This window comes from Ranitomeya imitator, chromosome 6 (assembly GCF_032444005.1).
Source record: "Ranitomeya imitator isolate aRanImi1 chromosome 6, aRanImi1.pri, whole genome shotgun sequence".
Taxonomy (NCBI): Eukaryota; Metazoa; Chordata; class Amphibia; order Anura; family Dendrobatidae; genus Ranitomeya; species Ranitomeya imitator.
This window is the reverse complement of record NC_091287.1, coordinates 131,234,349-131,247,194: the sequence shown is the minus strand read 5'-3', so window position 1 is coordinate 131,247,194 and position 12,846 is coordinate 131,234,349. Positions and strand designations below refer to the sequence as shown.

General features: G+C 50.7%; 1 protein-coding gene across 2 annotated transcripts in view; it reads right to left on the bottom strand.

Annotated features, from left to right (window-relative positions):
• Window positions 1-12,846, bottom strand: part of NPHP3 (nephrocystin 3) — a 131,943-nt gene that overhangs the window by 94,618 nt on the left and 24,479 nt on the right. For both annotated transcript variants that reach the window (XM_069730099.1, XM_069730100.1), the window contains exons 6-8: window positions 11,093-11,226; window positions 10,858-11,018; window positions 2,818-2,968 (exon numbers count right to left, since the gene is read on the bottom strand). In XM_069730099.1, coding sequence (XP_069586200.1) covers window positions 2,818-2,968; window positions 10,858-11,018; window positions 11,093-11,226 — 446 coding nt within the window. The remainder of the gene's footprint in view (window positions 1-2,817; window positions 2,969-10,857; window positions 11,019-11,092; window positions 11,227-12,846) is intronic.

Genomic DNA, 12,846 nt, shown 5'->3' with positions numbered 1-12,846 from the left:
ATTGACTACTAAGTCCCCAGCCTGGGCTATCTGGTTAGCCAGGTTGACAGCTTCAGGAGGAAGGTCTGAAGCTTGCATGGTCGAGGAAAGCGTCTTGGCCCAAGCGGACATAGCCTTAGCCACCCAAGAGGTAGCGAAGACGGAGCGAGCCAGATAATCAATCTGGCGGTCAGAGGGGTTCTTAACAGAGGAGCCGTCTGACAGGGACAGGATGGTTTTGGAAGCGAGATGTGACACAGCAGGGTCGACTGAGGGGGACTGCAGCCAGTCCTTGATTAGGTCCTAAGAAAAAGGATATTTGGCCTCTATGGGCTTTTGACCCATGAAACGTTTATCGGGACGATCTCTATGTTTTTGTACAATTTCCTTGAACTCAGGATGAGTGACAAAAAACTTTTGGACACGTTTAGTCTTTTTGAACAACACCACGTGTTCGGGCGTAGCCACGGATTCCTCGGTCACCTTCAGGGTCTGGTTAACCGCCTCTATGAGAGAGTCGAGTGTCTCTTGGGAGGGGGAAAAATCCTGAACGTAAGAATCGTCGGACTCATATTCAGAGTCGTTTGGGTTGTCTGGGGAAGGGGACCGGGACGCAGAGGTCGCCGACGCTGAAAAACCAACTGGCCCGTGGTCAGGGAAAGAAACATGGGCCCGTTTTCTGGAACCCCGAGAAGGAGGAGATAGCGTACGCCCCCTGCTGGTGGACGGATCCGTACCGTCGCCCGTATCCACCGCGGACTGACCTGAAGGGGGGCCCCGGAGGGAATCAACCGCCCTGACTAGAAAATCCATAGATCATGACAGAGAAGCTGCCCACTCAGGGAGACTAGGCTCCACAGGGTCGGCGGCGGTATCGGCGGGAGGCGGCTGCACAGGGTCGGGACACAATCCGCACACAAAGGACTAGTGTGAGCTTGGGGCAGGGCCGCATTGCATTGCAAGTGGCACATACAGTAAAAAATACTGTGTGCTTCTTGTTACCCTTTTTAGTCTCCTTGGATTGAGACATAGTGTCTTTGGAGACAGAGCGGGCAGTATACGCAGGGAAGGGGTTAAGCTTTCTTGAAGCAGCTTACCCATGATCCTGTGCCTGTGTCCCCGGGGAGGAATTAGCCGTGGCGGTCCCTGGAGTGCTGTGGACGCGTGGGCTCCTTGCAGAGAGGTAGAGCAATATGGCCCCCGAGATCTGCAGGGCGCCTCTCGTCCCAGATGAGAAGCGCCGATATGGGGGGCGGGGTTACGGCCGTGGGAGGGACCTGCCCACTGCGGCCTACTCTGGCTGAAAAGCCGGGGACTAAATTTTTGGCCTGCCCGGCGATGCACGGAGGAGGCGGCCGCAAGGAGCGTCGCTGATACCGCAGGCCCCCGACCGCCGGCGCCTCTCCCCAGGGACTTCCGCAGGTAACGCAGGCGCCTCCCTGGAGCTTCGGGGGGCAGGAGGGATGAGTACTTACAGTGCCCTCCGGTCGGCGGTCCCCCTGTCATCTGTGCGCTCCACTCAGATCCTCTGCAGGTAACGCTGGCGCCTGCCTGAAGGTCTTGCAGGGCGCTGGAATAGCCGTATGTATCCCCATAGTGTGGGCCTTGTCTGTGGGGCCCTCGGAGAGACACATCAGAGCGGGCTCTGTGTGCTCGCCGTCCAGAAGGGGGGGAAGAGAGATCGGGACCAAGATGGGAACCGTCGCCCCAGTAAAAATTGGCGTGCTCCAGCGTCGCAGGAGAGGGACGGAGAGGTATACTCGCCGTGCTCGCCTGTTGCTGGTTTAGGGAAGAGCGGGCCCTAGAAAAAAAGGACTCCGTCGCCCCCTTCACTCAGTTAGATAAAAAATAAAAATTTAAATAAAATAAAAAATTAAAAATAAAAAAGTTGGGGTCTGAAAAAGACCCAAGTGCCTCCTACAGACACTAAGCAAGAACTGGTGAAATTGTAGCCAGTGAAGGGGTGTATACTGCAGAGGAGGAGTTAATCTTTTGTTTACTTAGTGTCAGCCTCCTAGTGGCAGCAGCATAACACCCATGGTCCTGTGTCCCCCAATGAGGCGTAGGAGAAAAAAATATTTAATTGGGATCACAGACACCCTTTCCCAAAAATTGACAGTCTGTAGCAGCACGGAACACGTGAACCCTGGTGATCTAGTGGTGGAAAATGATGAGAAGTGGAGGAAGGCTTCATTAAAAACTAGGCCCAATGATAAGGAGCGAGTCTGCTAGGCTTGTAACGACCATACACGAAGTGCATGGGCTGAGAAACATTTCACCATGGTGGGTACCTTTTTTAAACATCATAGACAGGATTGGCAAAAATTGTACTGCCTGTAGCATCACAGAACACGTTAGAGGGAACCTGTCACCCCCAAAATCGACGGTGAGCTAAGCCCACCAGCATCAGGGGCTTATCTACAGCATTCTGTAATGCCACCTGCAGCACCTTCCTTCCCAGGCCTGCATCAGACGAGGCATGGGTATGAACCCTGTAAAACCTTGAGAAGGTGTGCAAGAAAGACCAGGTTGCGGCCTTACAAATCTTTAAAGCCAAGGCCTGGTGAAGAACTGCCCAGGAAGCTCCCACTGCCCGGGTGGAGTGAGCCTTTACCCCCAAACGTGATATGCCTCCAGTATTGCCAAACGAATACAACGGGCAATAGTTTACTTGGAAGCTGGAAGCCTCTTACGACGACCTTTAGAGATGAGAAAAAGGGATTTGCAAAAGTTTCCAAGTTTCCTGACTTGCCATGCTGGACAAATTTATTAAAAAAAGAAAAGTTTAGTTACTCTTTAACATGCAATGAATATTACTACACTTTTACCCTTTTTTACCTTTGTTTTATTTGCTTTATTACCGTCTTCCTCTATTAGTTGCTGGACACAGTCAGTTGTTATTGCTCCACTGTCACTTTTGTGATAAACGACCCTTGGCTTGGCCTCCGTATTTTTCAGGAACGCTTCCTTACAGTCTTCCCAGAGAGAACTGCATTGTAAGTTATGAGCAAGGTTAAAGGAAAAGAAATTGCACTAGACAGAGACAATTCAAGGGGTAAAACGCTACACTAAACATATATGTTAGGAGTTAAGAAAAAAATGTCTCTAATACACTAATGGAAAAAAAATTATTAAAGAGGGTTATCAGGGTGGTACATTTTTGGTATTTTGCACTCTAATTTCACACAGGGCCCTGTAGGTTTGGATTTCTTTTTCCATTAATACTAAAGAACTTCATTTAAAAATAGGGATTTTTGTGTGTACTCACCGTAAAATCCTTTTCTCCGAGCCACTCATTGGGGGACACAGGACCATGGGTTATGCTGCTGTCACTAGGAGGCTGACACTAAGCTGAGACAAAAAAAGGTTAGCTCCTCCCCTGCAGTATACACCCTCATGCTGGCTTCCAGAGACCCAGTTCAGTGCAAAAGCAGTAGGATAATAACAATATATCAAGTAACATTAGTATATAACATGTCAAACAAACAGTCAAAGACCAAAAAAGGTAACGAGCCGTAAGGCAACCAGGGTGGGTGTTGTGTCCCCCAATGAGTGGCTCGGAGAAAAGGATTTTACGGTGAGTACACAAAAATCCCTATTTCTCCTTCGCCTCATTGGGGGACACAGGACCATGGGACGTCCCAAAGCAGTCCCTGGGAGGGAAACAAAACAACCAAATAACTCCGTGTACCATCTGACTACAAAATGCGCAACGGCCGCTTGCAGGATACGCCTGCCAAGGGCCGCATCCGCAGAGGAATGGATGTGGACATTGTAATGCTTTGTGAAGGTATGCAGGCTGGACCACGTTGCGGCCTTGCAAACCTGCTCCGCTGTTGCCTGGTGCCGGATGGCCCAGGAAGCACCCATCGACCGAGTGGAGTGAGCTCTAATCCCCGCCGGGATAGGACAGCCCCTGACCCGATAGGATTCCTGGATAGCAGATCGGATCCATCTGGCTATCGTGGATTTAGATGCAGCCAAACCCTTTCTGTGACCCTCCGTGAGCACGAAAAGGGCGTCCGATTTTCTGAAATGAGCCGTTCTGGAAATGTACCTCCTGAGGGCCCGTACCAAGTCCAGAGTATGGAGAGCCTTCTCGACCCTATGCTTGGGCTGCGGGCAAAAAGAGGGAAGGATGATGTCCTCGTTAAGATGAAAAGATGAAAAGATGAGACCACCTTCGGAAGAAACGCCGGGGAAGGGCGTAGGACCACTTTGTCCTGATGAAAGGCCAGGAACGGTGCCCGGCAGGACAAAGCAGCGAGCTCTGAAACCCTTCTGATGGACGTCACCGCTACCAGGAAGGCAACCTTCCATGAGAGGACAGAGAGTGGAACTTCTTGAAGGGGTTCGAACGGGGGCTCCTGAAGAACCCCCAGGACCAAGTTGAGATCCCAGGTTTCTAACGGCATCCTGTAAGGAGGAACCACATGGGAGACTCCCTGAATGAAGGTCTTGACTTGAAGGTTGGCGGCGATCCTGCGCTGGAACAGCACGGATAACGCTGAGATCTGGCCTTTGAGGGAACTCAGTGCCAATCCGGAGTCCAGACCGGACTGAAGGAAATTCAAGATGCAAGGGATAGAGAAAACGAGCGGAGGGTGCCCTCGGAGCCTGCACCATGAGAAGAAGGTTTTCCAGACGCGGTGGTAAATGGAGGCGGAAGACGCCTTTCGAGCACTTAACATGGTGGGAATGACCTGCTGAGAGAAACCGGCATGAGTTAGAATCCAGGTTTCAACAGCCACGCCGTTAAACGTAGGGCCCCTGAGCTCTGGTGGCAGATCGGACCTTGGCGGAGTAGGTCTGGGCGGTCTGGTAACCGCCAGGGAACGTCGGCTACGAGCTGAACGAGTTCCGCGTACCAAGCGCAGCGTGGCCAGTCTGGGGCGACCAGAATGACCGGAACTCCCTCCGTCTTGATTTTCAGGATCACCTTCGGCAGTAAGGGGAGAGGAGGGAACACGTAAGGGAGTTGAAACGGATGCCACGGAGAAATCAGCGCGTCTACTCCTATGGCCTGGGGATCCCGAGAGCAAGCAATGAAGTTGTGGACCTTGGCGTTCAATCTGGACGCCATCAGATCCACGTCCGGGGTCCCCCAGCGAAGACAGATCTGTCGAAAGACCTCTGGGTGGAGTTCCCACTCCCCCGAGGCAAGGCCCTGGCGGCTCAGGAAGTCCGCCGCCCAGTTCTCGACTCCCGGAATGTGCACCGCAGAGATGATGGAATGGTTGGTTTCGGCCCAACGAAGGATGTGAGAGACTTCCTGCATCGCTGCCCTGCTGCGGGCACCCCCCTGGTGGTTGATGTAAGCCACCGCCGTGACGTTGTCCGATTGGACTCGTATTGGGTGACCCGCGAGCAGGGTGTGAAAGCGACTCAGGGCAAGTCTGATAGCACGAATCTCCAGGATGTTGATGGGGAGCCTGGATTCCCGAACTGTCCAACGGCCCTGGGCGGAGTGGTGAAGAAACACCGCCCCCCAGCCGAGAAGACTGGCGTCGGTAGTTACCACTAACCAGCGGATTGGGAGGAAGGACTTCCCCTGGAGAAGAGATCGACCCAGGGTCCACCATACAAGAGATTGTCTGACCCGCGGGGAAAGGGGGCAAGGGCGGTCGAGAGATGGGAGACTCCTGTCCCAGTTGTCCAGCAAAGCCTGTTGCAAGGGGCGGAGATGGAGTTGAGCGAAAGGAACCGCTTCGATTGCTGCAACCATCTTTCCCAGAATCTTCATGGCGAACCGAATGGTTCGCGGGCGAGGATGGCAGAGCGTTCGGGCTCCCTGCTGAAGCGCTTGAGCCTTGGACCGAGGAAGCAAGACCAGCCCCCTTGAAGTGTCCAGGATCATTCCCAGAAAGGAGATCCGACGGGCAGGAACGGGAGAGGACTTGTCCAAGTTGATCAACCAGCCCAGGCGCGAAAGAGAATATAGGGTAATGTGGACGCTTGACTCGCAGGCCTGAAAAGACGGGCCCTTTATGAGGAGATCGTCTAAGTAAGGTAACACGACGACTCCTCGAGAATGAAGGATGGCCATGACAGCCGCCATGACCTTTGTGAATACCCTGGGCGCCGTGGCAAGACCGAAGGTTAAGGCCGTGAACTGGAAGTGGTCCTCCAGAACAGCAAAGCGGAGGAACCTCTGATGAGGCGGGAATATCGGAATGTGAAGATAGGCATCCTTGATATCTATCGATGCCAAGAATTCCCCTCTTTCCATCGACGAGATGACCGATCTGAGTGATTCCATCCTGAAGTGCCGTACTCTTACGCATTTGTTCAGGAGCTTCAGATCCAAAATGGGGCGCACTTTTCCATCCTTCTTTGGCACGACGAAGAGGTTTGAGTAGAAACCTTTGAACCTCTCGTGCTCCGGGACCGGAACAATGACCCCGCTTTGGCGGAGGGAGTGAATGGCGCAACGGAGGGCGCAAGACTGAGCTCCTGAGCTGGGGAGACGAGAGGGGAAAAACCGAGTTGGAGGAGGCGCGGAGAACTCTATTTTGTAGCCAGACGATACCAGATCCCTGACCCATTCGTCGTGAATGACGGAGAGCCAGGCTTGCTGAAAAAGGAGTAGACGTCCTCCTACTCTGGTGGTATCGACTGGCGCCGTTCCCGAGTCATTGAGACGGGAATCTGGGGGGTCTCGAACCTCTGCTTCTGGACTGCCTCGGCTTTCCGCGCCAGGAAGGATTCGGCCTGAAGGAGGGACGAGTGTCTCTGTCTGTGCGAGCGGATCGGTCTGATCTGGAAAGACCGGTAGGATTGGACCAGGCTGGGCTGGTACGAAAGGGCCGAAAACGAAAGTAAGGCTGGCGCTGGAAGGCCGCCTTGGGCCTCTGTTGGGGAAGGAACTTGCTCTTTCCCCCTGTGGCGTCGGAAATCAGCTGGTCTAGCTTTTCACCGAAAAGGTGCCCACTTTGAAAAGGGAGTGAGATCAGAGATTTTTTAGAGGAGGAATCTGCGCGCCACTCGCTGAGCCAAAGAGCCCTTCTGATAGAGATGGCGTTAGAAGCCGCCGATGCTGCGCAATTCGCTGCATCGAGGGAGGCGTACATCACGTAATCACTAGCTATGGCTATCTGTTTAGCCAGGTCCGCCATCTCAGACGGGAGGTCCTGTTCATGAATGGATTTCGATAGAGCATCCACCCAGGAAACCATTGCCTTGGCCACCCAAGCCGCGGCGAAGGAGGGGGATAGGGAAGAGCCTGAGGCTTCGTACACAGAGCGAGCTAGAGAGTCTAGCTGGCGTTCGGTTGGACTCTTAATTGAAGCGCCGTCCGGGACTGAAAGAAGCGTTTTAGAAGCCAGGCGCGAGACCGGAGGATCTACTATAGGGGGATCCGTCCAGTCTTTCACGAGATCTGCTGAAAAGGGATACTTAGATACCAGGTCCTTCTTACCCGTGACCCCTGACTATATCCAGAAAATCTGGGTGAGAGGCAAAAGTTTTGTGGGAACGCTTGGTTCTGGTAAAAGAGACCGCGTGTTCCGGAGCGGAATTAGAGTCATCATCCACCTTAAGTGTGTGATTGACTGCTATAATGAGGGAGTCAACCGTAGCTCTGAACTCCGGAGCCTCCGGGTCCAAAGATACTTCGGACTCATGTTCAGAGTCGTGAACGCTGCGAGCCCCCAAAGAGGGTGAGCGAGAGGTGGAGCTGCCAGAGTCTGAGTGGCGAGGTGAGCGCTCAGGAGAGGTAGTGCGGGTCCGTTTTCTGGATGACCGTGCCCCTTTATGGAGAGAGCGGCCCCTGCTGGCCGACGATTCCCCTGCTACGGAGGGATCTCTTAGGACCTGTAACGGATTGCCCCGTTCCCCGGGAGGATTTTGAATGGATTTAATGGCGTTGGCTAAAAAATCCACGGACTGCGAAAGTGAAGCGACCCACGGGGGGGGGGGGGGGGGGGGGTGGGCTGCTAGGCACGCCGGAGTCGGTGGCGGGCTCCTGGGCACATGGGACATCGCAGGCAGAGCAGAGGGGAGAGCTTTGAGGGCGGGGAAGTGTAGCCTGGCAGGTGGTACACGCAGAAAAAAAGGTCGAATGCACCTTTGAGGATTTTTTAGTCTTAGACTGAGACATGGTGTACACTAATGCCAGATACCCAGGGTCTAGCCTAAGGAAGCGAGGGCGGCGCTGCAGGAGAGAGCTGACGGTCTCCTTACCCTGGTCCTGTGTCCCACAGGGGAAGAGGGCGGCGGCAGGAGGACTAGGCGACAGCCGGCGTGCACAGTGCTGCACGTGGAGGACGCTGCGGCTGGGAGACCTGGAGCTGCAGCGTGCAGAGAGGATCCAAGATGGCCGCCGAGACCTGGGGGAGAGATCTCGCACACAGCGAGAAGCGCCAGGACCGGGGGGCGGCGCCGCGCGATGACGCGAAAAAGGGGGCGGAGCCTATCGGGAAGCGCCAGATCCCCGGTCGGCTAGGCTGAAGCCGGGGACTAAATTTGCGGCTTCGACCCGGCCGGGACAACAAAGGGGCCCAGGAATAAAGTGTGCCACTAGTAAGGCGGAGCCCTCCGAACCGGCGACCACCCCCCCCCCCCATTCCACGAGACACTTACCCTGAAGGAGCAGCGCACCAGGGGCTGAGGTAGGAGTGTCTGGGGTGAAAGACAGGGACGGTGCAGGGGTTGGGAAGCCTCCATCCACCAGCCCCAGAAAGGGGGGTGGAGAGGAACCGTCCATCACCTGAATCAGCCGCATGCAGTGGTGATGCAGGGTGCGCTGCACGGACGCCACGGGTACCAGTGCCTCTGTACAGCCGAGGGTGAAACCTGGTGGACAGGGCAGATGTCCGGCAATAAAAAGGCCTGGCTGCAGAAGAGGGTACTGGAGGTAACACACAAGTGCTCGTCTGAACAAAGAGGGGAGATCGGCGCCCTTTTAGGGAAAAAAACCATCGCCCAAAAAGAAAAAAGTCAGCTCAGGCAGTGGCTCCCACGTCGCAGGAGAGGATACGGAGAGGTAAAACTCCCGTGCTCGCCTGTTGTTGGTTCGGGGGAGATCGGACCATGAAAGAATCCGTCGCCCCCTTCGTCCGGGTAGAATTAAAAAAAAAAAAAAAAACAGTGTGCCTCCTACGGACACTGAGCTTGAACTGGAAGCCAGCATGAGGGTGTATACTGCAGGGGAGGAGCTAACCTTTTTTTTGTCTCAGCTTAGTGTCAGCCTCCTAGTGACAGCAGCATAACCCATGGTCCTGTGTCCCCCAATGAGGCGAAGGAGAAACTGCATTTTGTGTTTACTTGTGTTCTGTTTGTCTAATATCTAAATTTGTTTTATCTGAAACATTTAAGTGTGACAAACACGCAAAAGAATAGGAAATCAGGAAGGGGGCAAACACTTACACAACTGTATGTACCACCACTTGAGTACCAACGCCATATTAGTACAGGACAAAGCAGATTAAAGGCATTGTCTGGTCTAGAATGACAAGTCCACGTCACTCTGAGGCTGCAGACTTGTGAAACATCCCTGCGCACACATTGTGCGCTGCAAAGATTCGCCATTGAACTCAAACTCACAAGAAAGACATGGGTCCCATATACTGGAGGGTAATGCCTAATTGGCCTGGTGTATATACCCATGAAGTAAGCGGACATTAAATGTATACTCCCAATACTATTAACACATTAGAAAAAATGGAGTTCCATACATATAGTATAATTAAAAAATTAGTACACTTTATTGAAAATATCAAAGATTACAAACAAGTAACAAAATTAACAAAAAAAGACAAAAAACCCTAGTCTGGGAACTGCTGCATCCCCGGCACAAAAATGTATTTAATGTGCTCCAAGCATGGAAATAGTCTAGCACAACATGACTGATACCGACTATTGCATTACTAATATGCCCAACATAAGTATGAGGCAATGTCCAACCTCTATGAGATAGTACATACCACAGGAATTGTCATAGTGACAAAAAGTCCATATGAGGAAACATAAGTGCAAAGTATCAGAGTTAGGTATAAAATTCCTTACCCATGCTGGAAGACAGTTAGGTGCCGGGTTGCTGAAGTAAACCCACCTGACGCGCGTTTCGCGTAGGCTTTATCACAGGAGGGGAGTGTGTCAGGAAGGGGGCAAACACTTACACAACTGTATGTACCACCACTTGAGTACCAACGCCATATTAGTACAGGACAAAGCAGATTAAAGGCATTGTCTGGTCTAGAATGACAAGTCCACGTCACTCTGAGGCTGCAGACTTGTGAAACATCCCTGCGCACACATTGTGCGCTGCAAGGATTCGCCATTGTCTGCGCTGGGGACAGCAGTCAAGTATGCGATCTGCACACTCCCGGCCAGAGCCCGTTAGTGGGGGTGTCCTCGCTCAATCACTGGAAACAGAAGCAACCAACGCAGAAAAGCTAGTCTGTCCAGTCTGGACAGATAGTATGGTCATCAGTGGGGGACCTGGGCAGCTCTGGAACAGGAGCACCATGGATTGGTAAAGTATTTTTTTTTGTTATTTTACAGCATTCCAAGAGGTGTTTTTTATATTTTTAGCGGCTGGAAAACTACTTTACTTTCCACCCTCCCAGCGATACTGCAGCACTGCTCAGGTCTGTACATGACCTCCACTTCTCTGTACAATATAGGGGACATTCTAACTCTTTCGGAAACGCCTGTGACAAAAAAGGTTCAGTGCTACATTATCTGCTAGTATTTTCTCTTTCTTCCTGAAGTTTATCTACAGTCAAAAGTTTAATAATCTGATGTAGAACTGTCAGATAACATCATGGATGCCAAGTGGCATGGTGGGTTGTATGTGTCTTCTGTAGTACAGCCCAACTATTATAGTTATCATTCCAGGACACAGATTTTTAGAATTTTTCTTAAAAAGCGCCTTACCCATTGAAGGAGGAACACATAAATAATATCACCAGGGAACTTTTCTCAATTTCCCACTTCCGTACAGCAGCATAATAGTTTTCACATTCCTCAGGAAAATACACCACGTGAAAAAAGTAGCCCAATGCTTCGCACATCTTCTGAAGCTTTGGTGAGTATTCCTACAAGAAGACGGGTAACAGTTTATGGTTCATTAACATATTTCTCACCAAACTTACTTCCTACGTGTTCTCACCCTTAAGAAAATGTCCACTTCAGCCTGAGTGTCCTTAGTGTGGATTAGATAACACCGCACAGTATTACTCCATAACGCCTGAGAGAAGAGCGGTGTGACCTGAAGCAGGCTGGCCACTGCGGCATCCCAGTCATCTGGAAAATGTGGAAGAATGGAGAAAGTCATAAGTCATCATTAGGCTGCAAGTCACACTGGCGTATAAAAAAAAAAAAAAAAAAAAATTCTGGCCAATGTTGAGCCAGAAAAGCAGGACAAGTGTCATGCGAGTACAATGCAATTCTGCTCACATTGTATATGCATGTCATACAGATGCTATCAATATGCAATGCGCTTTTACATACTGTAATATTCTATGTAACGTAAAGCTAGTTTTCAAACTAATAAAGCAATCTTATATACAGATATAGATGTCAGTGATATTTTTAATAAGTGCTTTGCATGTAAAGTTTTGTACATGTATTTAGCTAATAAAAAAAAAAATGGGAGTGAGATTCTCCTTGTTTTTAAATAACCAGCTAAGGGAAAGCAAACAGCGGTGAGCTGATCTCATTAGCCTGCAAAGATTCAAATAAACATGGAGCTTCCCAGCCTATTAATATCAGCTTACAGCTGTCTGCTTAGCGTTAACTGGTTAGTTAAGAGGGGACACCCCCCAAAAAAGTGACGTAGGGTCCCCCCTATTCATAATAACCAGCAAAGGTTAAGCAGACAGCTGCGGGTTGATATTAATAGGCTGGAAAGGGCCTTTGTGTGAGACACCAGCTATGACCTGCGATAACCTTAGTGACCTCACCACTTGTCACTGTCGCTGATTCTGGCGGCTAAAATGAGCGGTAACGTTATTCATGCCACTGCTCATCACAGTCTCTGAATGTAGCAGAGTTGGGGATAGTTGTGGGACGTCCATTTTATGGATAGCGGAGGACCCCTGTGGATTATTTGTTTATGGTAATAAATGGGTAAGAGAGGGTAATTTTTGGGTAATGCTTTTTACAATTAAAAGACTTTTCTCTGTGTGAATTTATTTACTTTGACTCCCGGGATAGTAATCGGAGTGTCCGACAGATGCTTCTCCATTACTAACCTCTGGGCTTGATGTCAGCGAACGTTACCAAGCTGACAACCCCAAAACCATTACCCCGATTGCCAACTCACCAGAAAAGCCGAGGCTAAGCGCCAGAATTGGCACATCTAATGAATGTGCCATTTCTAGGGCGGCAGAGAACTGGTCTTATTAGATTCGGAAGTGGCCAATATTCATGGCCCTTTCTATCCCATACATATCAGCCCGCAGCGGTCTGCTTTCTCTTAGCTGGTTATTAAAAATATGGGAGATGCCATATCATTTTTTTTGGGGGGGATATCCTCTTTTTAACTACCAGTAAAGGCTAAGTAGACACTTGTGAGCTGACAATAACATGCTGGGTAGCTCAATGGATATGGTCAGCTTCCCAGAGTTTATCACACGCTCATAGCTGTTCCATTAGATGGTTAGTAAAAATAATGGGGGGGGGTGGGGGACACCACACCATTTTTTTCTTTTATTGATTAGCTAAATACATGTACAGTAAACTACATACGCAAAGAACTGATTAAACATATCACTGACATCTATTCTATTCTGACAGTTCAGGCAGTGAATTTAGTTTACATGGCTAATGAATTGTCGGGTTTCCTTTGAGATGTATGTGTGTGTGTAAAAAGCGGATGGCACACACATGGTCTGTGTGCCATGCGATTTTTTATTCTCACAC